Source organism: Cyprinodon tularosa, unplaced genomic scaffold (assembly GCF_016077235.1).
Source record: "Cyprinodon tularosa strain WSP-4 unplaced genomic scaffold, ASM1607723v1 ctg218, whole genome shotgun sequence".
Taxonomy (NCBI): domain Eukaryota; kingdom Metazoa; phylum Chordata; class Actinopteri; order Cyprinodontiformes; family Cyprinodontidae; genus Cyprinodon; species Cyprinodon tularosa.
The window spans coordinates 480,546-505,532 of record NW_024038814.1 but is presented as its reverse complement, the minus strand read 5'-3'; the positions used below and the strand labels follow the sequence as shown (position 1 = coordinate 505,532).

Below are 24,987 nucleotides of genomic sequence, written 5' to 3'. Positions count from 1 at the left end.
TCCTGCCTTTTGACTGCTGGGCAATGCAGTGGTAATGGAGACATAAATTTCTCCTGAATGCTCAGGGCCTTTGAAGCAGAACGGAAAGGTTGTTTAAAAGTGTAGATCGATGAAGATGAAGTGATGTGGTCTAACTAATCATCTATCTGTCTGTCTGTCTGCAGTCAACATTTTAATGAAAAGTAATTTCTCTATTAAATTTATTTCTCTTAATGTCTTAATTTTCATTACAATGTTTCAATTGTGGTTAAAATAGACAAACTTTTTGGATTGTATAGTTTGACCAAAGATCATTATGAGCTGAATTTACATAGTCTGACATCAGATATAGATTCTTTACAAATTCTTACTTTTGACCTTGTAACCCGTTTTATCTATAATCCTATAGAAATTCAATTAATTCAGGGATATAAATATGTTGTTTGACAATGCTTTTTATTTTATTTATTTTTTTTAGAAAACACACATAGAACAAAACACCATCCTGATCACAGCTGGTTTAGTGAATAAATTGAGAAATATATACAGGAAATAATAAATATTTAGTTGTTGAACTTTTGCCATTGAGGTATGACCTTCCAGGGTCAACATTTTGAATGTAGGAATCCATATTAAGATGCTGCATATAATGCTTTGATGCTTATTTATTATATTATTTCACTGCATTGCTGAAAATCTGCTTAATAAAAGAAAGGAAAGCTTTAAGGCAAAAACCGACCTCATCATTTCTACAATGCAAAGATGGTTTAACTAATAGTTGTGTGAGTTTTTTGTCTTTATATATATATTTCTCTTAGCTTTAGTTCATTGTGAGACTAGAGGAAACCCATGATAATATAATTATATATGGAAGCATTGATCATACCCTTACAGCTGTAACATCAGTGCTATTTCCTTTCATGTCTTGCTTTTGTAGTTCCGATTCACTGATCTTGCTGAAGTTTTGTTCCTCGTCTGACAGTTTCTAAGATTTTTCCAACTTTCTGAGTCTGCAAACATCTTTATTAACCTGAGGCCTTTTTTAAATTGTAATTCTAACACTTTAGCTCAGTAATAATGAATTTCTTGCTCTGCCACAGTTGATCTTCCTTTGCTTTATAACTTCATGAAATTGCAAATCCTTATCCAAAAGATATCTGCGAAAAAACTCCAGGAAACAGGAAACTATGTAAACCAAATATACTACACTATTTAATAATGAGTTATGTTTAGCATTTTTTACTATATCTGAGACATAAATTGTAAATTACATACTTAGATTCAGAGAGGCCTCTTGATTTCACCATCTCGGCTTGTAACAGTTCTGTTACAAAAACAAATGTGATAATAGAAGTTTGCACTGAGATGGACAATGAATTCTACACCCTTGATACCGATGAACATGACTTTACAGAGGAGGAATCTATAGAGGTCACACACTGAGAAGATGTAAGGGTTCCACATCCTTCAGCAGATGTAGACTGGATAAGAAAGGTTATGTGTCATATTCATTTAGGAAAGAGGAGATACACTGTGAAGGAGTCTGTGGAGGACCTGGTAGAGTTTTCTTTTATTTTGAAAGTTTGTCAGCAGATAAACTTTATCTTTACATAATGATTGTATGCACTGTCCCTAAGACTGAGATATTTCTGTTTCTCAGATGCCTGTTTGATGGATGTATGTTTCTATCCAGTATAATGATGCTTTAATGATACTCTTCATTATACCCCAAATAAGCTTTATATAGCTTTCAATTTCTGGCTGCCATAGCATTTTTTCCCTTTTATTAAAGAAAAAAATGTTTGCTTTACATCTATATACATCTATAGTTGTAAAGCAAAAACCTTTTTCTTTAATAAAAGGTAAAAGTTATCTGATTGCTTGTGTGTCCACATTCATAAAGAGTTTACATAAAAAAAAATGTAACTGCATACTTACTTTGCATGTATCTAGTTAATCTGAGAGTATAGTAATGGAATTAACTCATCTCCTTTTTGTGCGAAGTAGCTGCTGCTGAGTTGGCCTCTGTGACTGTCCCTTATAAAATCAACCCTGACAAGGACAATTTGCAATATTTATTCATATTCCTAGATCATTGTATTAAACTTGGTGTGTCTTCTTGAGCTTAATTCTGGTGCTTTGACACTGTTAGTGCCTTAAAGCTGCAGGCATAGTTTTATCTGCTTGTGTATTGTGTCATTTGGCCGTACTGCAACAGGCTGAACCTGACAGATGGACAGACGCAGGCTCTTGGCACCTTCTGCCCCGTTGCCTCTCTCTATACAGTATGTGTATGTGTGGACCTCATTTATGTCCGCACAAACGTACAGAGCCTTCTCTTCAGGTTGACTTCCTTCAATTATCTTAAATCCAAATATCATCTCTGCAGCACCCCAAAAAACAAGAAATTAAACCAGGCCTGGACCTTTTTCACTGACAGTTTTCTCATCAGTTTGAGATCTTCTGGATTCAAATGTATTTGAATATGTCACAGAGATCGCATAGCAAATACATTGTGTGAATATAATGAGTATAATGAGTTTCTAGGAGATATAAAAGGTGATGATGTAGTTAGTATGCAAGCTGACATATGAGACCATCTTAAATGCTTTGTAAAAGTGATTAGAGTCCTTGAACCTTTATAAATTTTATCGTGCTGCAGCTAAACCTCAGTGTGTTTTATTAGGGTTTTAATAAGATACAACATAACGTAGTGCATAATTATGTTGTGGAAGTCTAATGATTTATGATATATTCAATATTTCCCTGATAACTTGAGTCTTAAACACATTTTTCTTCAGCCCCACCCAGTCAGTAGATTATAAGGCACCTATAGGTGGAGAAAAAAAAAAAAAAAGCTCCAGCTCAGGTAGTCTTGATGCAGACTTTCTGTAAACATCCGTTTTTACATCTTACTTGAACAAGAATTACTAAGAAGAAAGTTGACTGTGTGCTGGACTTTGACTGGGCCAATCTACCATGCAAATATGCCTTGATCTAACCCAGGGCTCTAATATTAGTCTGATACGCTTATTAGTTTAGATGGATCTCTGCTACAAAACACCTGAGTCAAATAATTAGGTCATTAGCATGACTCTGGAGAACTTGGCTGCATACTGGAGGTAAATAAACCAGTTGTTTCAGGTGTGACGCAGCAGAGCTACTGTACCTCTAAAAGGTGCAAGACACTGACAGTGTTTGAATGTCTGCCCCAACCCCTAAATCCCTCAATCACTTTATAGAGCAGTGAGTATATTGTGGACTTTATAATGAACTCGGTTAATAGACTGTTCGAAAAGATGATCACTACTTTTGGTCCCCTTTGGTCATGTAACTCCACCTCCCTTTGCCATCTTTGTTCTTTCTTGCCGCCCCAACAAATCAATGCTTTGCGAGAAGCGCTCTCGCAATCTGGGATATATTTGCTTGTCTAGTAACCATGAATGCTCATCCCTTTTCAAGGTGCTTTGTGGGAAATGTTAAGTCCACTACTTTTTTTTTTTTTTAACCAGACATTTGAACACTCATCTATAATGGCATAACTACTATGTAGTGCCCTATATAGGGATTAGGGTGGAAGTTGGTGCACAGCCACTGCATTGATCAACCCTGATCTACTAACCAATTGCATCACTGGGTCTTTTTTTTAGCTTTATGATGCTGCTGGAAGTTAAAACTATACCCTAGTTAGAAACATTTTACAGCACTAATAGGATCCCTCCCTAGACTTTTCCCATGTTTATTGACATCTAACTGTCATCTACCTCTTTCTCCCTACTGAAGTAAATATTCCTCACTCCATTTTTAATATATTTTCAAACCTTATCATGCTTCATACCAGTGGTTCTCATTCTTGGTACTCAAGTACCATCCTGAATGATTTCTCCTAAATGCCACACACCTGAAAACAACATGCCTCTGATTAACAGGTCTCTGCAGAGCTAGGATATTCTGCACTCGTTTGAATCAGGTATGCTGAAACACAAAGACATCTAAAACATGCAGGCAAGCAGTACTTGAGGGGCAGGTTTGAGAACTTCTTTACAACGCAACTCCCTACCTGACCTTTCTGCTGGACATCTTAATGTCCTCTAGGGCTTCACAAAACAGCTAGATTTAAACAGTGATTACATTAGACACATGGGGATCCATGATTGCTTCTGCAGATTTTTTTTATTTGATTGCATTTATCAGTATCATAATAACCGGAATTAAACAATAATCCCAGCATTAAAACTATCCAAAAATGTGTATCCTTTTCTTTGCACAGGATGTGTATGCATTGTGTTGTCCTGTTCTATCTCATTAAAACCAAATCGATTTATTTAAGTTTAAAGACTGTTTTAAAGACACTGTGTGACAAGTTATTGAAAGAAAAAACCCTATATTGTACTAATGTAATGTAATCTACACGTGTTTGGGGCTGTGAATATATATGATGAAAAATTAGGAGACCAAAGTTTTCCCTGTTTGATTTTTTACACTAATTATATTCCTCAGGTAATAAATAAATAAAAGAAAAAAAAACAAGAGTAGTTTTCTTATAACTATACTTTTAGAGTTTAAAAGTAGGGAAAAGAATTTTCATAAATTATTTCGATTTTGTTTGAGTAAATCAACTATAGAGCTCTTTCCTTTACAAGGTCAGTTGATAAAACCCTGTGTTTACGTTATTAAAGGTTATCATTTTTTGTTCCCTAAAGCAAGACTTTTACGTTTGGGTCTCCTTTAAACCCGTTAAGTTAAATCGACTGCACTGAAGCTTTAAAATATTTCTGACTGTCTCCAAAAATACTATAACAACCACAATAACAATGGAAAAGAAACTAGAGTCTCAGCCACTTGCATCACTCTGTCGAGGATTCAACTTTGCTTTCACCACAGCAGGTCGTTACAGGTTGTGACATTTTCAGCTTTTCCAAAGTCTCCATTAGGGTGTGCTCCAGGCTTGTGATTGCACTTCAATCTGAACTTCAGGGAAGAATGCGTGACAAAGAGCACCAAAGGTTTGCAGCGTGGGGCTCAGCATGAATCTGAAGGTCATTCACCAGTGGGTGCCTGTGGATCTTTTCTGTTGGAGTCACTTCAGGTCTGGGTGTGTTATTCTTTTCAACTCTCCTTTCTTCCACAACTCTCTCTAGAAAGGTCAATCCATGCTTGAAGGTTAACATGGTGTTAGAAATTTGGTGGAAGCAAAAAAATAAAAATGAAATACTACCTGGAAAAAAAAAAACTCCTGCTCTGGCTTGTTTCTCTTTTTCTCTTCTGGCAAATGAAGATCTTTGGCAGACTCTTGATGCCTGACTATGTTGTCGTCATGAGGCAGTAGCAAGGTTGTGTAAAGGTTTGGTAAACACAATTAGGCGGCGACCTGTCTCCCTCAGGGCGTTGGCTGCAATGCTAAGTGGCAGATGCTGCTGGATTGCTTCTGCTAGATGAATAATTTTAGGGTTGGATTTCATCTCAGTCTCTCTTTTTTGATGGAAGGTGATAGTTGTCTGTTGAAGATCTTATCCTAAAAAACAAATTGGCACTGTTTTATATATACTTTAAAAAAACAGAGGTCAGATAGATTATGTAAGATGCATTATAGTTTGTTTCTTTTCAGCTTGATAATCTGCAGAGCATCTGCTTTTCGTTGTGCTTAGATTAAGTTTTCTCACCATTATATTCTAATACTCAGTATTTTAATGATTAAATTAGAAGGGGGATTTTTTTTTAACTATGCTGCACACTCCTTTTCACAAAATAATTAACTGGTCTTCTCACATTGTGAGGGAATTTTTTTCAGTATATTCTGCTTGGCTTTAGTTTATTTGTCTTCTTTCACTTTTACCAATGTGTTCAGTGTCTTTGCCCTGATGGTGACCCAGTTTCGGTCGAATGTCAGCAGTTGGACAAATGGCCACACATTTGATCCTAGAATATTTTGGTATATAAAGGAGATGATAGTTCGATTTTTCGATGATGGTTTGACTCACTGTCATTTTACAATAAACCCAAATTATCAACCCTCTATTACGAAACAGGGCAATTTGTCCGCTAATCCGGGACCTCTGTTCTAGTCCTTAACTTCCATCAAGCTGAGTTCTTTTTAGGTGAGACACCTTCAAATTTTTGACTAAATCCATCTCGCCTGCAAGTAATTGTGCTGACATCCTGTTATAAGTGCATAGGGCCAGAGGGAATTTATTAATTTATCATATCGATGTGTGGAACAGCTGTCATCAAAAATGCGCACAGGACTTCTGATGATCCATCAGGAAGTATGGATCTTTAAATATTCAATGGCGCACTGTTAAATCATGGTCCAATGTAACCCGTAGGATCTCAGTTTAGCTTGCAAAAGGACCATTCATATCCTGTTTGAAACAAATACAATCTTTCATGTCAGATTAAGAGCAGACAGTATGCAAATGGTGCCAATATACTTTAATGCAGCAATGCATTAAAGGGGTTAAGTGTTCACTGAGTCATTTTCAGGTCTGCAACTCAAAAGCTCCAGATGGAGCTGCTCTGATATCCCACAGGTCAAAAATAAAAACAGTATTTTGATCCAAATTGTCTACTTCCTGTGTTGGTAGAACTATAGCCACAAGAGCTGTTTGTAGGTCCTAAAAAGTTACATAAGGGTGTGGGATTTTAATAATCATTGGTCAAACCTTGGCTTGGGTCTGATTGGTGTAATGATTCAGAGGGATTTATGAAATGGTTCTGCCATGACCACCGAATGTTGGCCTGGATTCCTATGCTAGTTGGACTCAATCAATTATATTAATCATATTAATTCTGGGTGCAGATCTGATGATTTATGTTGAAGTTTGAGCAAAACATTGAGTCAAAAGTTATTGCCACACTTGTCTTGACCACAGTCCATGTCTGAGACCAAATTAGAGCAACTAATCTGTCTGTTGACATAGTTTTAAGTCAGTGAGGCAAATTGGACCAGAGAGGGCCATTTCCGAGTCAAAAATGTGACACCCTGTTCCCAGGGGGTGTGGCATAGTCAAGGCAAGGCAAGTTGCTTTGTATAGCAAAATTCCGTACGAGGACAATTCAAAGTGCTTTACATGATTTGAATTATAAAATAGAGGAAAAATAAAGGCAGAATAAAAGCAAATAAAGACAAATGCAAGATAAAAGCAGGAATTAAAAGAAACAAAAACATAACAAATCATTTATACCAACTTTGTCAGTAAATCCCTCAAATTATTACACAAGGTAGCCTTAATGCTGGTTTTGCACGTACATGCTATCACACATCTCTAAGCTTCCAAACTGCCAAGTAACTGCTGATTAAACTATCTGATGAGCAATTTATAACTTTAGATTGAAAATGTCTTGACCATGGCTGCTTGCTCCCCTTCTCAAATCCCCAGGAGGACACAAGAGTTGTTTAAGTTTCTCAATGTTGAAAATCCTGGAAACTTCCTTTCATCTACCTGTAGTTACTGGAACAAGCATGGTTTCAGCACAAATGTTTTAATTTATTCTTAAACATGACAAATAAATACAGTTTATTCCTTTAGAGGTTCGGTGCCTTTAAATGTTTCTTAATTTATGGTTGTGGCATTTTGTGCTTTACAATATTTTTTTAACATCTGAATTTTCTTTCATCTCAGCTGAACATGTCAAACAATAAACTTTTATCTAACCTGCAGAATGAATCTAGTCAAAGTGTGGAAACATTTAACATTCATTAGTTGTGGATGTTCAATATATATCTTGGCCAGGAGATGCTATCCTTTCATATTATACTTATTTACAAAACTTGACAGTTTAAATCATCATTATTATTTTTTTTTATATATATTGGGGTCCAATTTGTAAAAGGGAATCCCAAGAAGCTCAATGCTTATGGATAGGGACCCACTTTCATCTGAAGCTGCTGAGGGCAACTAAAGACTTTAGGTTTGCAATTCTTTACTGCAACATCTATGATATATTATCTTTGATTTTATCTTCCATCTTTGAGTTAATACTTTTTTGACTAATTAGTCATAAAATTATGACCACCTGGATTGAACTGATGATGATGCATTGAATAATGAATGTGTGTAATATTCCCCTCTCACTGTTTTTGTACTGTACCGCATCCTGGTGTCTTGTCTGTTCCATGTAAGTTATGTTCGAGGTTCCAGATGCTTACTGACCCCTCTTTTAAAAATGGCTGGTACCTCTTCATTAATGTTTTTCAATGTATTTGAGGCAATGTTAAACTGAAAATTTCCTAAAGTGTCCAATATATCAAGTTTCTTAAATTATGGGATCACCGTCTGGCCGATTAACCTAATACTGATCCATTTTCAGTTTTTCTTTTTCTTTAAAGGTACAGTATACTATGCAATCGGTGTTGATTTTCCAGCGAGGCTCCCCCCAGAGGGCGAAAGTAAAAGTGCACTGTCGTAAATATGCACAGCTGTTCTCCTGGTTTCTCCGTCAAGCCAGGCGCGGTTGTTTTGAGCTTAGAAGACAGGCGAACGCAAAGAATGACTAACACAGTGAAAGTATGAACATGCACACAGAGAGAGAGAAACCATTCCAAAGTTACTTACAATCGCATCAGCAGAAACGCGAGGTCCGCGTCAGCCTTGCAGCCTTCTTTTTATTTTAGCTCTCGCCATTCGGAAAAAGCTTGCCCGATGTTCACCCGTGTACAACTCCTCTCTCTGTCCGGAGCCCTTTTCCTCTTTCTTGCCTGCTCCGACATGGGCTTTCGCTGTTTTCACGCTGGTTCCGCCATGATAACTGCACAAAGATCGCCACTGTGCTAGCAACGAGCATGCTTTTAACTGGGGGCGTGTAGCAGTTCTCGCCGTAAAGCAAGACCGACTCTCGCGAGACTTCTGAGCCTGTGGGTGCGGGCCGAGGGCTCCTGCAATTGCAAGTGCAGTATTTCCCCCACAGACCACCAGGGCGGCAGAGAATACCTTTGTTCAACCTGAAATGACTCATTTAATCATCCAAAATGTTATGGAACACATTAATTAACTGAAAAATGTTGCATAGTGTGCCTTTAAGGTTAATTTTCTTTCATGCCAATCAATGAGTCAATGAGTGACCTCCTTTCTCATTTTATTGCTACTCATTTGAGGGATATAATGTTTACCATCTCGATTATTAGGTGCAAAAACATACGTATACCGGTATATATTTTTATCTCAACCAAAGGCCTTCCACTGTCCCCATTGTCCCTACAGATTAGCGAAAGAGAGAAGTGTTGATAAGCTCAGAGCAGAAATAGAAGTATATGAGGAATGATCATGCATTTGTGGGGGTGACTCCCATAAGACCTGAACAGAAGATTAAAATAAGATTAGGTTGCTGACACAAATACTGACAAATCAATCTTTTAAACTTTTATAGTTTTTGCTATTTCAGTGGTTTAAGCATTTCGCCACAAAATAAAAAGAAAATGTTCTCTTATCATATATTTCAGCACTTGTTGGTACTTTCCCTGCTGATTGTAGCAATAAGGGAGCATCTAATCTGTTTTGGTTTGACCAGTGGCAGTGCTTGTCTGCACTTTCCTGAATGTTGTGTAACCTTAAAGCAATATTTTCCCCAGTCAGTTTAGGCAACGTTTTTTCCATGTTACCAAACATGTGGGATGATTAATGTATCAGAATTTTTTTCTTTGCCTCTGTTGCTCCACAAAAAAGTGTAATGAACAAAAGACTGGAGTTTTTTGCTCAGTATGTTTCAGTGATAATGTGACAAAGTGAAGCATATTTTCTGTTAAATGACTGGTGGAAGGAACTGCAATGCCTCACTGCAACTTGTGCGATTTATCATCTTGCCAGCCATCCGATAAAAATACACAGTTTTTTATTAAATATGTAAGAAGGCTCGTCTCTCTTATGTTAATTTTAATACACATCTCTCTCCTCCTGCAGTTTGACATGCAGAGGATCACCCTGGAGGAGCTGAAACACATCCTTTTCTACGCTTTTCGTGATCACCTGACCATGAAGGACATTGAGAACATCATCATCAACGAAGAAGAAAGCCTGAAGGAAAACTCTGGGAACTGTCAGACGGAGTTTGAGGGAGGTGAGTGAAAGTCCCTGGGCTAATTTCACACGCAAGCACTTAGGAGCATGAATGGGTCACAGGAAGGCTCTCGGTTCTGTGTGGGTAGAGAGAGGGAGAAAGAAAGCCATGCTGTCAGAAAGAATTTAAGCTTTCTCATCACCATCTAGAGCCAACATAGTCCCAGCACACCTGCTAATTTATTGATTTGGGGCGTTTGTGAGGACGAGTGTCAGCTGGTCAGCTGTTCAGCCACGGCACACATGAAATATGCATGACTCCTCTCTTCACCAACAGCCATCAAAGATTTATGGATAGAGAGCAGCAGAGGGTAGTCTAGGACTTTCTCCCTCTCTCCATTAAAATAGCCATTGTCATTGTTTTCTTTAAGCTAATTCTAATTCCGCTTTTTTTAATCCAGCACATTATTGAAATTTATTAAATCAGCCTGTTGAGAAATTTCAGCTTAGGAAACAAACCCCTAAAATTATTTATTGAATAAAGATGGATGCTTTGACAGTTGTCGTGTGGTGTAAGTGAATTATGTGTCTTCATCAAATCTTAAAGGATGTACCAACGTGTTTGTTTATGGAACTAAATCAAGGCCATTGCTATTCATCATTTGGGTTACCTTTGGGACTTATGAAGTATTTTTTTATTCAATTTAATTAATTCAAAATAATCCAAATTCAATGGCAAATTAATACGTTTTTTTGATCCAAGCCTTTTAACTACCAAAGTCTCTATTCAACACACACCACAAATAATACTGTTGTTGAATCATAATAAGTTCCTGAATTCAATCAATTCTTCATTTATTTTTTGAGTTCTTGCAATTCTTAAGCATTTTGACGGCTATTGGAAGAAACTTTTTTTTGAAAAGATTGCTTGAATCTCAACTTTTAACAGCTCTATAATTAGTTCTCAGCTGCTTCCGTATTTATGCCTATCTTAGTAAGGAATTTGCGAAGGAGAGTCATTCTCACATAGTTAAAGGCAGTCTCCTTTTTCCCTTTTAAATTCAGAGTCTGTCTATTTTAGTGACCCTGATCATCCAGGCCGTGTCAGCCATGGTTGAATGCACCACCTGGAGGATCCTTCCACATCTTTTATGAACCAGTGTTGTTCTTCTAAGCAGCTGGTGTTCATTCTTCATTTACAGGACCAGGACTATATCTGCTCATCCTTTAACATCGATTTGAGACTGATATATTTTGCATAGTTGAAGCATCACTATTGAGGAGCATGTACAGGTCCTTTTCAAAATATTAGCATATTGTAATAAAGTTCAATATTTTCAATAATGTAATGATACAACTTTAACATTCATATATTTTATATTCATTGCACACTAACTGAAATATTTCAGGTATTTTATTGTCTTAATATGGATGATTTTGGCATACAGCTCATGGAAACCCCAAATTCCGACCAATAAAAGAAAAGTGTTCTTAATACAAAAAAAGTCAACTTTCAAATAATTATGTACAGTTATGCACTCAATACTTGGTTGGGAATCCTTTTGCAGAAATGACTGCTTCAATGCGGCGTGGTATGGAGGAAATCAGCCTGTAACACTGCTGAGGTGTTATGGAGGCCCAGGATGCTTCGATAGCAGCATTTAGCTCATCCACAGTGTTGGGTCTTGCGTCTCTCAACTTTCTCTTCACAATATCCCACAGATTCTCTATGGGGGTCAGGAGAGTTGGCAGGCCAATTGAGCAAAGTGATACCATGGTCAGTAAACCATTTAGCAGTGGTTTTGGCACTGTGAGCAGGTGCCAGGTCGTGCTGAAAAATGAAATCTTCATCTCCATAAAGCTTTTCAGCAGATGGAAGCATGACGTGCTCCAAAATCTCCTGACCCTGCCCTTGATAAAACACAGTGGACCAACACCAGCAGCTGACATGGCCCCCCCTAGACCATCACTGACTGTGGGTACTTGACACTGGACTTCTGGCATTTTGGCATTTCCTTCTCTACAGTCTTCCTCCAGACTCTGGCACCTTGATTTCCTAATGATATGCAAAACCGAGCAACAGTCCAGTGCTGCTTCTCTGTAGCCCAGGTCAGGCGGCTCTGCCGCTGTTTCTGGTTTAAAAGTGGCTTGACCTGTAGCCCATTTCCTGCACACGCCTGTGCACGGTGGCTCTGGATGTTTCTACTCCAGACTCAGTCCACTGCTTCTGCAGGTCCCCCAAGGTCTGGAATTGTCCCTACTCCACAATCTTCCTCAGGGTCCGGTAACCTCTTCTCAGTGTGCAGCGTTTTCTGCCACTTTTTCCTTCCCACTGAGGTGCCTTGATGCAGGTCGGCAGTCTTACCCATGATTGGGGTTTTGAGTGATGAACCAGGTTGGGAGTTTTAAAGGCCTCAGGAATCTTTTGCAGGTGTTTAGAGTTAATTTGTTGATTCAGATGATTCGGTGCATAGGTCGTTTAGAGACATTTATCATGATATGCTAATTTTGTGAGATAGGAATTTTGGGTTTTCAGGAGCTGTATGCCAAACTCATTATTATTAAGACAATACAAGACCTGAAATATTTCAGTTGGTGTGCAATGAATTTGAAATATATTAATGTTCAAGTTTTATCATTACATTATGGAAAATAATGAACTTTATGCTAATATTTAGATAAGGACCTGTATTGTACAGCTATCCTGTCTAAAACCTGAGCTGTCCATGGTGCTGAATGAAAAGAAAAGAAAGTATTTCTTTCAAATTTAATAATGAATCATTCTTACCTGATTCATAATATTTGTGTAGTAAACTTAAAAGGTTATTCTACATTGTACTACAATCCAAACAATATTTATGCAATTAAACCTACAGCTAACAGTTTATTTTGATCCGTTGTAACTGTCTTATAACCGAATCTTTCAGTTTAAAAAAATCTTGTCATTTTACATATATGATTTGTGGTTTTTATGGAATAGCAAACCAAGATGTTTTAAATAAAAAAATTATTTAATACATTTTTTAAACTTTCTTATATCTTACACCATTTTAAAATTATTCAAATGTGTTCAAGTTATGTGCATTTAAAATAAAGAATTCATTGAAAACTCTGAAAGCGGATGATAAAAATCTATTTTTTCTCACATTTATTTTGTCCCTACATCATCATAACATTTAATCTTAAAAACTGCTGAATCATACCTCCACATGTTTACACATCTCTTAACAGCCATAAAAGATTAGAAGGATACTTTACAACAGTAAATAAACAAACAAGCTGTAGTCATAGGTGTCAACTTTATGGAAGTACCTCAGTGTAAAAACATTTTCCTTTCTATTATAATCTAGAATAATTACAAAATAATTATATGTGTTTTAACTTCTCATATAAAGAATTTGTCCTTTCCTGACATGCTTTACCAAGCCAACACTGGGATTTATTAAGAGGGGCACAATTCACCCCGCCTCTTTTACAAATCCCTAACACAGCTACAGAATGATGAAGACATCATGTTTCATGTGTTAATGATGATGGATAACTACTGCAGGTGTTGCACTGAGCAATCCATTGGTTCTGAGGTCCATGAATACCACCTGTCATGCAAAGACACCAAACTGTGCTCAGTCATGGAGAAATCAATACTTTCTGTCCCACTGCAGTTTTATTTAATCCAATTCATCATGCTGCTTCAGTACTTATTACATCACCTGTTTGATATATGAAGAAGAATAAAAGGATCTTTGATTTCCCTGCAGCTTTTTTCTTGTTCAACAATCAATATGATGTGACAATGGAAAACACCAGCATAAAAACTTTCTGTTCAGATCAAGAAAATCACATCAGATACTTATTTATACCTAACTGAACTGAATGTACTGATATTATACAGGAATACCAACACACTGGGCAGCAGATGTCCAGTTAATATCTGGCATCTCCAATCAGTTCAATTGCTTTAATACAAGCAAATATATTTCAGGGATTATAGATATTATATCCTGTTTCTACTAAATGACATGCTGTTAACCATAAATCACCACTCAGGAGGATAAGGTAGCCCACCTTAAAGACCACAGTAGTCTTCTGTAGGTTTTGTTGAAACTTTGTCATTCAGTTTGGCTGCTTCTGGGATATTTCAGGCCAACAGAAGGTTCAGGTAATTTGACCGACAAATAATGATAGGAACATCAATCTCCAAACCCCTACTGAACAAAAACTCTTTGCTAAATCATTAAAAGGCAAACTCTGGTAGCATTTCTTTCTAAAACAGTAAGTATTTTCAGCAAAGCTAAATTGACTGTCCACTAATATCCCTGGGTATTTAAAATTTGCCACAATTTCAGAAGATTGCCAATCGAATGAAACTGGCTCCACTATAAAGTCTTGTTTAAAGCAAAATAAGTTATTTTGCCTTTGCTACATTAATATCTAACAGCACTATGTCTCTGGGGCTTTTGTATACAATAAATAAACAACTTCACGTGCAGGATAATGCTTCTTTAGTAGTCCAACCAGAGCTACATTATTTAGAATGCAGCTTTGGTCATTAATCATAAGTCTGTTTGTAAAAAGACAGAATAACAGAGGCGAGAGAACACAGCCTTGGGGGGATCCAGTGCTGACTGCATGGATTAGAAATGTTCCCACCACTACAGACCCTCTGTATTATAAAATCATAGAATATCCCTGATCCAAAGAACCTAGCTTGAGATCTCATTAAGATTAATAGGAGAACATAGTAGTTTTTATTGAGGTAAAGGCTCATTCTTCCAAAACCTTTCAGGCTCATTGAATGCTTTGTAACTATATTCTACAGAGTCAACACCACTACCTATGTTACTTCTATATTTGAAGTGAACCAGGTTTTAAAAAATGGCCACATATGACTGATAAGAACTGTCTCGATAGTACAAAATAAGATTTGTTGGATGCAATATGTTGTTTTCTTTCCATGTCCATTTTTTTGGTACTGAGAACATTTTGGAGGGGCTTTAAGGTGGCAGCGGTCAGTGGCCTTGTTTGCTTATTGAAGCATTGAGCTCATTAGTAATCATTGGAGCCAACAGTCCATGGTATCAAATCTGCATCAAAATCATGCAGTTCATTTACAGAACATTAAAAAATGTTGGGACCATTCATTTTGCTAGACTTATGCATTGAAATATTTAGTTCCTCTATGTTATCAACATTTATCATCAGTAAAATGCTTGTTAAACCCTAAAAATACCTAGGTAATTAAAAATGATAGATGTTCATACTTCTCCAACAGCTGTAGACTGTTTTTCCTACTCATAAGTTGCCATAAAGTATACATTCTATTGTTTTTTTTAACCTCCATCAAGAGTTCAATTAGTTGAAGCAGACATCCCCTTTGTCCAGGTTAAAGTAATTATCTTTATTGCTTAAGTCACCAATTTAGGGAAATAAAATGGGGAGATAAAGGGCCACCTAAATAAATATAATAGCATATAGATTCTAAATGGTAAAGTGGGCCAGGCTGATAAAGGGGAACATGTCTTTAATCATGGCTTTAAGAGCAGCAGGTATTTAAACTACTGACACACAATCAGATCAGATCATTCTTCATTCTTTTTGACGCCCAGATCTGTAAACACTGTTCATTTTCTCTGCTTTATTTTAGATTAAATTTGTTCAATTTTGAGTCCTGTATAAGAGAAATGGTTCAAAGAAAGAGTGTAATAAATATATCATCTTTTCAGTTTTTTTTTTTATTAATTTAAACCTTTATAATTTCTCCTTTTAATTGAAATGATTTGTTTTATCTCAATGGTTATTTATCTTTTCTAACAGTTGTGTAAATAAAATTTTGATTTTAGCCTTTTTTTATGTATACAGTTTCTTAGATTTTATCTTGCTATTGTTATTCAAGATACGTTTTTTTGCCTGCCTACTTGTTTTCTTATCGTCCTTAGTCTTTTTATTTTCTTTTTTGTTCTTCTAATTTTTAATGTTTTTTAGCATTTTTTTATCACCTTAATTTTTTATCTGATTTAAAAAACTTTTGCCATATTTTTTCATCATGGATATAGTTGATTGACTAACTGATTTGATTCTTATTCATTGTGGTTCTATTTGTCTACTTCCCCTTCCAGTTCACCCCTCGAAGAAAAACCGTCAGACGTGCGTGAGGAAGAGTCTCATCTGTGCTTTTGCCATGGCCTTCATCATCAGCGTCATGCTCATTGCAGCCAATCAGATGCTGAGAAACGGCATGGAGTAGCTGTGGCCCCTGTAAGCTGGCTACTAACCAGCCTGCATGTGCATGCCAGTGGATGGAGCCATATCCCTGTAGATAGAAACAGAACTCTAAGGCACAGCGATCCAAATGATCACAAAGGAAATTAGTTTTTAAAACCATGTTTAGTTTGTTTTTCATTTTAATAATGGCGCCACCTCCCGCTGGTGTCCCCAAAAAACCCCACAAAGCCAGCATGAGGAGACATGCAGGACTCCTCCCCCTTTACTCCGACTTTAAAGGGCTGACATTACATCAAACACTGTCTCTGTTTCCCTGATGCAATAATCTAAACAAAATATGAAAAAATAAAAAGGAGTTAAGAGCTGCTTGCTTTTCCAGCAAGTGATACTTAACAAGAGTCTGGCACCCACCAGGAGGCTGATGAACTACAAAGGCTGAAGGAGTCAACAAGAGGCAAGAAACAACTGGTCTCTTATTACAGGCGATGGAGGGATGATGGCAGAGCTGGACAACATTGAAGCTCATGAATATGGCTCCTGGAGCTCCCGCTGGGCTGCGATACTTCAACTCTCTGATTAACTGCTGAGTCTGTGGGCTGACGTTAGGAAATCATACAGCCAAGAACTCCGAGCTCGTGTGATATTTCTGAATGAGAAAGGATCATTCCCTCCTTGTGGATGCTGATCTGATGAACACTGTGCAGAACCCACATTTTTCTCTGCCGTTAAAAGGGAAAAAAATCCATCCTCCTAATGCTTTCTATTGCTTTCATAATCCATCTGTTTGTGGTGACCAGTTCATACCAGGGAATATTATGAAATGTTTTTTTTATCTAATATATGAACTTTTCCTCAGCTACCAACCACCATAGAGTTGATCTGTAGGCAACAACTTTCACCTCGTTTAGTTACATAATGTTTTGAATTTGTGATACATTGTGGCAACAAGGAATGATTTAACTTTCAGTTTGCCAAAACTAGATTTACTTAAAGGAATGAATGCTTCATCCATGTTGACTCATTTCTCCTCCTGTACTTAAAAGCTGTCAGCCCTACGTTCTGAGCCACCATCACCCCACGTCATGCAGTTATTTATTTTTTTTTGAATCATTCTTTTTTCTCCAGTGAAGAAAACTGTCAAAACCTCTGCTTCATTAAAGGTGGTCACAGTTATAATAATCTATCACATTGGGTTCAAATCCAGCTGAGGCAACAGGTGTACACCTGTTTTAAGTATTGATTATAAACCCATTTTATGTTTGCACAGGCATCACAGAGTTATTTTTTTTTTGTCTGTTCTTGCAGCTCATGGGGTGTAGGAACTTGCTGCAGCACTCAATGATTTAGTGCTCAGTGAAGTGGCTCTAAGCTCCTGTACTGCCTGTCATTTGGCCAGATACCCCCTCAATAGCTGCATGTGGTCAAGTCTGTGTCTAATGTAAATATTGCAACCCTCGTCTGAAGTGTCTCACATATGTGTTTAAATGTTTCTGTAAGTATGCATGACTGTCAGTGCTCTCTGCTCTCACCATGGGGTCAGAGTCCAGTAAGGACGTTCAGCAGACAGGAGATGTTTATTTGGTTACAAACGTGAAAGTCTTAGATGGTAGAAGTCTCCTCTGTTTCCTCTTAACCTTCCTTCTAAAGCCATAAAGCTCTGCAGAGATGAACCAGACAACTAAATGTAGTTGTTGTCCCTGTCTTCATACAGGAACACAAGAATAATCTAGCATTTTTGTGTTAGAAATATCTATATTTTATTCAGTTTGTTATTGTTTTTGCACTGTATCTGTGATCCACTCCAATGGGAAGGGAAAAAGGGGGTGATCGTTTGTATTATAGTGCCATCTACAGGTGGAATTTACATTTTGAAACACTGTTGTCTCATCACCATTTATTTATTTCACTTTTTCAACACATTGCTAAATGTTTAAATCTCATGTATCATGTACAGGTTGATCACATCTCTACCAACAGTGCAGGTAGAGAGGCTCTTGTATGCAGATACAAATTTACACCTGATACTTACTGGAATAGATTTCTTGCCTATGGCAGATCAAATAAAACACATTTTGAACCTGTAAAAGGTTTAATTTATCCACCTTTGGGACTAAGTGAGCACCAGTGTAGTCTCAAAAAGCATCAAATATGTTTTACAAACATTTTATTTATGGAGAATAATTGATTTTATGACATTTGGTATGATGACTTATGATGTAATCAGAGACTCTGACTCTGCAGAATGATTGCATGTCTCCATCAGTGATGCAGAGTTACTGTTGGAGTCTCCAGTAGCATGATAGATAGTTCCCAACTCTTGATTCTCTTATCTCATTTTGTATGTATTTAACTAACAGATTATCTATTAGACAAGCACATACTGTATCTACTGCATGTGCATTATTTCAACATAGAATAGAGAATGACTTTCAGTCGTGCTATTTATTAGAGGCATAAGGAATTATAATCTTGTAAATACAGAAATGTGTATAAACTCTAAACATATAATTGTTGCAATAAAAATCTTTTTTTATGTGTTTTTTTGTTTTCATTTATACATCACATCAGGCATTCAAGTTAAAAATAAATGTCAAAATAAAAATAAATGCCAGAAAACTGATCGTTCATTCAGTCTAAAAAAATACATTGAAAAAAAAAAACTCAGATCATGCACTTTAACTGAAAGAAAGCAACTGAATATATTGATATTCTGCAGGAAAAAAAATAAAATAAGATAGAAATTAAATTAAAGAAACATATCTTTGAGTGTTTTCCTGTGTTATTATTTTAAGCAAATTACAGTCCAAACTGTAACAAATTGGTGCATAAAATGCCACCAGATTTTTACAGATGAGGCAGATGTGACAAATGGCAGCAAACAATGGATTAATAAAGGATCTAATTAGAGTTATTTGGTTAAATAAAACAATGCATCACAACAGTTAAAATATTATAGTAGGGAAAACACACAAATTCTGAAGATGTCACTTACGCATATTTTCACTGAAGTTACGAATTTGTTAATTCTGATTTATCAGTCACTAGAAAAAACATGGGGATTTTGTTTTTTGCAATTCCCATTAACTAAACCCATAACTTTATATTTTTTAATTTCAAGATTTTCTTGTAAGTGTCTGCTTTACTGTTAATTGGGTTTGGTGCTGTGTTTTATCTAAGACTATCTAATAGCCTACAGGAAGCGTGTGTTTCCTTTGTTATTGATAAAGCAAGGGTGAAAACAAATCACTATACCACGACATGGACTTGTTGCTGCAGTTTTAGCTGTGCGTTTTGCACAAAATGCTGTCAGTTCAACTGGGACTCAATCTGAGTGAATCATTCCTCTGGTCTGACAGCACATGATAACATAACAGTAGAAGAAGTTATTTTTTGGAAACTATAATTGTATTCTCATTGAGAGTAAAAAAAAAATCTTCAGGGGCAAAAGGTTCTATCTGCTCGATCTGACTCGATCTGTGCATTTCCTTTAGATTTTTAAGCAGTTATCTTTTTTTATGGCGTCTCCTCTTTCCCTTGTTTCTTATTTTTTACCTTTTAAGCAAAAGGACGTTTTTAAAGTGCTCTCTAAATTTTTTTCGGACTTTGGCTGTTTTTGTTTTGTTTCCTTTTATTTCTGTTGCAGTTGGTTCAAATCATGTAAAACAAACGAACAAATAATCAAATGTCTTAGATATTTTTTAAAACTCAAGGTACAAACCAATGTGATGAATAACAGACAACTACGGCACAAGAACCCAGCTGGATCTTTAAATATTTAGCATAGCAGCCATCTGCATGCATTTCTTTTTCTTGTTGCTGAACTGGTAAATAATAACAATGAGACAGTTTGATAGACGTAAAATGGGATTTTGTATCACAAACAATGTGATTTCCAAAGAATGCAATCTCAAATGATTTACCTTTTTATTACGTAGCATGACATTTAGATGTTTGCTCATCATCTTAACATTTTTATTTATAAAATAGCCGTATTAATGTGTCCCCATCAAAAAACAGGCTGCCTTTTTTTGGTACAGGGTGGAGAGCAGCCAAACATGCAAAGAAAAACTCCCAGTTGGTGTAGGAACAAGAATTAAGATTTCTTTAAAGGGAAAATGTTTATTTTTCGGAGCAACATATCTAGAAAATAAGGTGAATTTTATTTCCACTGTCAGCTACATATTTAACTCTTTCCCTCCTATTACTCTTTAGACATCCTGTCTTACAGATTCCACTACAGCAGATGAAACCCTTCAGTTTATTCTCAGGATAAAGTTTCGAGTTTAACAAATATAACCTCAAGATGGTGCCACTGTACTAGATCCTGAGCTACAGTAGCTGATATATTATAAAGATAAAACATACCATTGTCATATAGAGCAAATAGTTTGCTAAAATCAGTCTTATAAATGGGTGATATCTTCTTTAGATGACAATATGAAAAAATCAGACCAAAAAATATGTTCATAAAATATTAAGAAGGACTTTAATTAGTGCTATGATTTATTTACATAACCTGAATAACACTTACCGGTAGTTATCTCATCAAGTAATAACAGATCGTTTTAGCAATGCTTCGATCATAACAGTGAGCCATCTGCTCACAAACTCCTGTTTGTCTTTATGCTAATGTTTCTTTTGTTTTTCCATCTCAAGCTGTATATTTTAGGTGATCATCATGTTGCTGAGTTATCAAGCTCTTTCCTCTCTTAATGGAAGAGAAAACCTCGAATCTAAATCTGCTTTTTAAGGCAGACTAAACAGCCTTCAAGTGTTCCCTTGGTTGCAATAAAATCATAAGTGCTTCCGTCTCACATTCTCAGTGTAAGGCTATTCTGTATAAAGTGTTTATTTTTCACTTTTATTTTATATCCTAGTTTTTTTCTAGTCCATGATGCATTATGATGCAATTGCACCTGAAAATACTTCTGCACAATTTCACCCCATAGGGGGTAAAATTAGAGTCAAGTTGTTTATTGTGTTTTGAGATATGAAAAGAAAGAGAAAAGGATGGAGAAGGATAAATTCTGTTAGCTGTTTTTTTTTTTTTTTATCAGAAATTAATTCAGTTTTGTGTCCTCACAGACGAATCACCCGAATGGGGAAAAAAAATAAAGAATCTTCCCACACCGTCATGATTTTAGGCAGAGATCTGATCCATATAGAAAACACTTTAGGAGACGGTTCAAGAAGTTTATTTTTTTAAATCAGAGAGACTATTCTGGAAAGGAACTATCTAGGACCAGATCTCTGGTAAACAGCAAAGGTTATTTATCTTGTAGATGAGAGAAAAGGTAATAGATTTGATCCCTTACTGGTGGAAAGGAGAATGTTTACTTCGAGGAGATGAGCAGGATCCTTGGAGGAGAAACAGGTTCCTGAAAGCTGGTGGCAAAATGTCTTTTCTCCAGGAGAAATTCAGGTTTTCTGTAGCTGAGCAGGTGAGGTGAAGGAGGCTGAGCAGGCTTCAATCTGCGCAGATACTTCGATGGAAGATCATAGGCTTGGAGAAAAGGAGAACTATCTTAGACTATCTTAGAATCCACCTGGGAAATCAGGACGGAGGAATAATTAGTCACGTTTCGGCGAAACGTAGGACACTAGAGGGTGGCTGGGTCATACAACAAGGGTTAACACTCTAGAGTTGAAGGGCTCGCAGTGAGCTTCTTATAAGCCTCTCTGTTAATGAGCATAGATGAGAAACAGCTGCGCTCTTCCACCAGCCTGCTCCAGAAAGCACCTGTAGGAAAATATTAGAAGGGGGCCCCAAGAGAGAGCCAGACTCCAGGATCCTGACACACACAGTATTTCCAAATAAAGCAATATGATGATACTTCTCTTTCTTCATCTGATCATTGTTTTCATTATCGACTCTTTGTTTAGAATTTGCAGCACGTAGTCAACCTTAGTGACACACATCTGCAGTCCTAAACGACCATACTGGTCATCTACAGATATAAAAAGTTATTTCAGCTTTGAATTAAGCATTAGCATTACATGGTTCCCAGAACATTTGGAAACAGGCCCACAGTATTACAGATCCACAACCATGCTGCAATGTGGGCATGACTGTGCTTTTTCATGTGTCTCCTTTCGTTTATATCAATCCCAACTAATAATAATAATAATAATAATAATAATACATTTCATTTATACTGCACTTTCCATGAAAAGATCTCAGAGTACTACAGGTAAAAAAAGAGAAAAGCATGAAAAAGCCATTTTTAGAAGACAGAAAAGCATCTAAAGGCGACCAAAATCTTTGCTAAAAAAAATGTTTTGAGGCCTTTTTTTAAAAACACTCAGTGGACTGAGATGTCATCAAGGTGTCAGGGAGGGCATCCCACAGATGTGGGGCAGCAGGACAAATTATCCCATTGTCCTGAGTCTGGTTCTGGGAATATGGAGGTTTGAATGAGTGGAGCGAAGGGAGCAGGTTGTGTTCTGTGGGTTGATAAGTTTGTTGCCGTTAAAATCTCAGCGACGGTTAGTAAACTCTTTCTGTTTAGTTTTGTTAAAGTAGGACAGAGGACATTTCTAGACAACTTTCTCAAACAATCAGATGAAACATCAATACCATCCATTGGTCGATATGAAGACTTCCTGTCTAATTTATTCAGACGTTCAAAATATGACTCCTTCTGCCGTTCTTACCTGTCCACCACAAATATTCAGTGGGAGGGAAACCAAAAAAAAAAAATCATCTAGACTTTCCAGAACTAAGATCAATTTAGAGCATTAAATAGAAATATGACCTCATACGATAAAAAAAAATTTAAACATTTTTGGGAATGGACTGGTTACTTTGCTAAAAGCCTCTATTTTGCATATTTTACTCCCGCTGAATATATAAATATTTAAAAGCTATATTATTAAAATAATCTGTAAACTTAACCGCTGCAGAAAAATATTTATTTATTTTAGAGCTCTTCGCACATGAAGTGTCAATAAGTGTGGAAGTCAATTTGTAAATAACTGTAACTAGATAGAAGTTTTTTGCTTACTTACCTTTTGGAGCCTAAAACACCTTGAATTGATCAGAAAGTCCCTAATATGTGAACATATCAGCAGCTTTTCAGGAGGTTTCTAGCAAACATAAGATCCTTTTTCATTCAGTTGGTTGATGAGTCTTCAGTCGTTGAAAGTCTGGTCAGCATTCAGGGACTTGTTAGCATGCACACGCTGTCCTTGAATCCTATAGCACTCACTGCAGTTCTCTGCTTAGAACAGAGTCTTATGCTCTCTGCAGACTGTCCTTGTTTTGTTTACACCCCCAACATTTAAAGATGCTTCATTTATTGCAGCCTAATACTAATAAACGGCGTGTGTGGTGTGAAAGAAAGCATGACCACATTAGAGTTGTATCTGCAACTTTCCATTTATAGGTATTTATATCCGGCGTTCCACCACCGCGCTGCTGCAGATGCTGCCATGTCTCATTTAGATGGGGTGCCTTTATAACACAGATGTAGTGACATCATGTCTAAGCAGTGCTTGTGCAATTAGCTTTAGTTCTTATCCTGCTTAAAGCAAGAAAGGGGATTGCTTTCGAAGTTTTCTATCTAAAAATTTAATACAAGGACAAATTTTACAGTAAGGTTTATTTATATAACAAATATATGCAGATTGTTGAAGCTACTGTAGACATAAAATGCACCACAGTAGCCTTTACCAGGGATGTCCTGATTAAGATTACCCCCTTTAGATTATGCAAACAGTGAGAACAAAGCTTTACTAAGGCCACTTTGCCCTGAGACCTTTCTAGGTTATAAATACCATTATCTGAGATATTGGAACTGAAGAAAATACTGAAATCTTAGGTTTATTCATACTATAAGTTAAGCTTAACATGCAGCAGCAGCGGGGCAGTTTGAAGTTAGGTAGCAACCAGACAGAGTAGTGTCACCTTCACAAATACGCATAATCCCCTCAATCTTTTAGCTAAACTAAAACTGAGTCTGAGCTCATGCAGAACTCATATAAATATACCGAAAAATCTAAGCCAAGACACTAAACACCTTTACTTGATTAAGCCTGAATGATTTGTTTCATTTCTTTTTAAACTGTGATCAGACATCCTTATAATGCAATTCAGAGGAACAGCTTCCCAGGGCATTTCACTTGAACAAAATAAATGTTTGTCGTGTAAAAAATATTGTTAGTTTCATCATAAAACTCTTAACCACAATTAAAAATATACAAGACTGTGAATAAGAATTAAAACACGCAGTAAAAGAACAGCCATGAAAAACAGGAAATCATTTGTTTATTGGAAGACAATCTTAGAAGCAAAATCCAAACCCATAACACTAAACTGATTAAAATTGATTAAGTCAAACTCTTCTCTGTCTTTGATCAATTTCATCTTTTAACGCCTTCAAAACGCCAACGACAGATACTGGTTGCTCCCTTTCCCGTTCCCGGAAAGGAACATAAATTGTATTGCAAGATGCATGAAGAACCTAGAATGATGCTCTGTGTGTTGCTACAGGTTGCTTCCAGTGAAAATGGCTAAATACCTATAGGATCCAGAAGGAATGACATATCTCATTAGCCCTCTCGACTTATAACATTAACCATTAAAAAAGAAAATTGCTTATTAATGGTTGTTATTCAGTTTATTAAAATTTTATGATCGTCACAAATGGGCTCTGTTTGTTTTTATTTTACACTAAAATCTGGGACGACAACGGATGATGGCATTTAAGAAAAGCCTGATTACACTCTAAACAGCGCATGTTACAGAAATTCAAGGCCTTTTTTTTACACCTTACAGGACATGACAAGACAAGGA

At 36.5% G+C, this 24,987-nt stretch overlaps 1 protein-coding gene across 2 annotated transcripts in view; it reads left to right on the top strand.

The window, feature by feature from the left end:
- Positions 1-18,725, top strand: part of caln1 (calneuron 1) — a 110,600-nt gene extending 91,875 nt beyond the window's left edge. For both annotated transcript variants that reach the window (XM_038285965.1, XM_038285964.1), the window contains exons 5-6: positions 9,876-10,032; positions 16,088-18,725. In XM_038285965.1, the coding sequence (XP_038141893.1) occupies positions 9,876-10,032; positions 16,088-16,215 (285 nt within the window). In that variant the 3' untranslated portion in view covers positions 16,216-18,725. The remainder of the gene's footprint in view (positions 1-9,875; positions 10,033-16,087) is intronic.
- Positions 18,726-24,987: the final 6,262 nt, after the last annotated feature.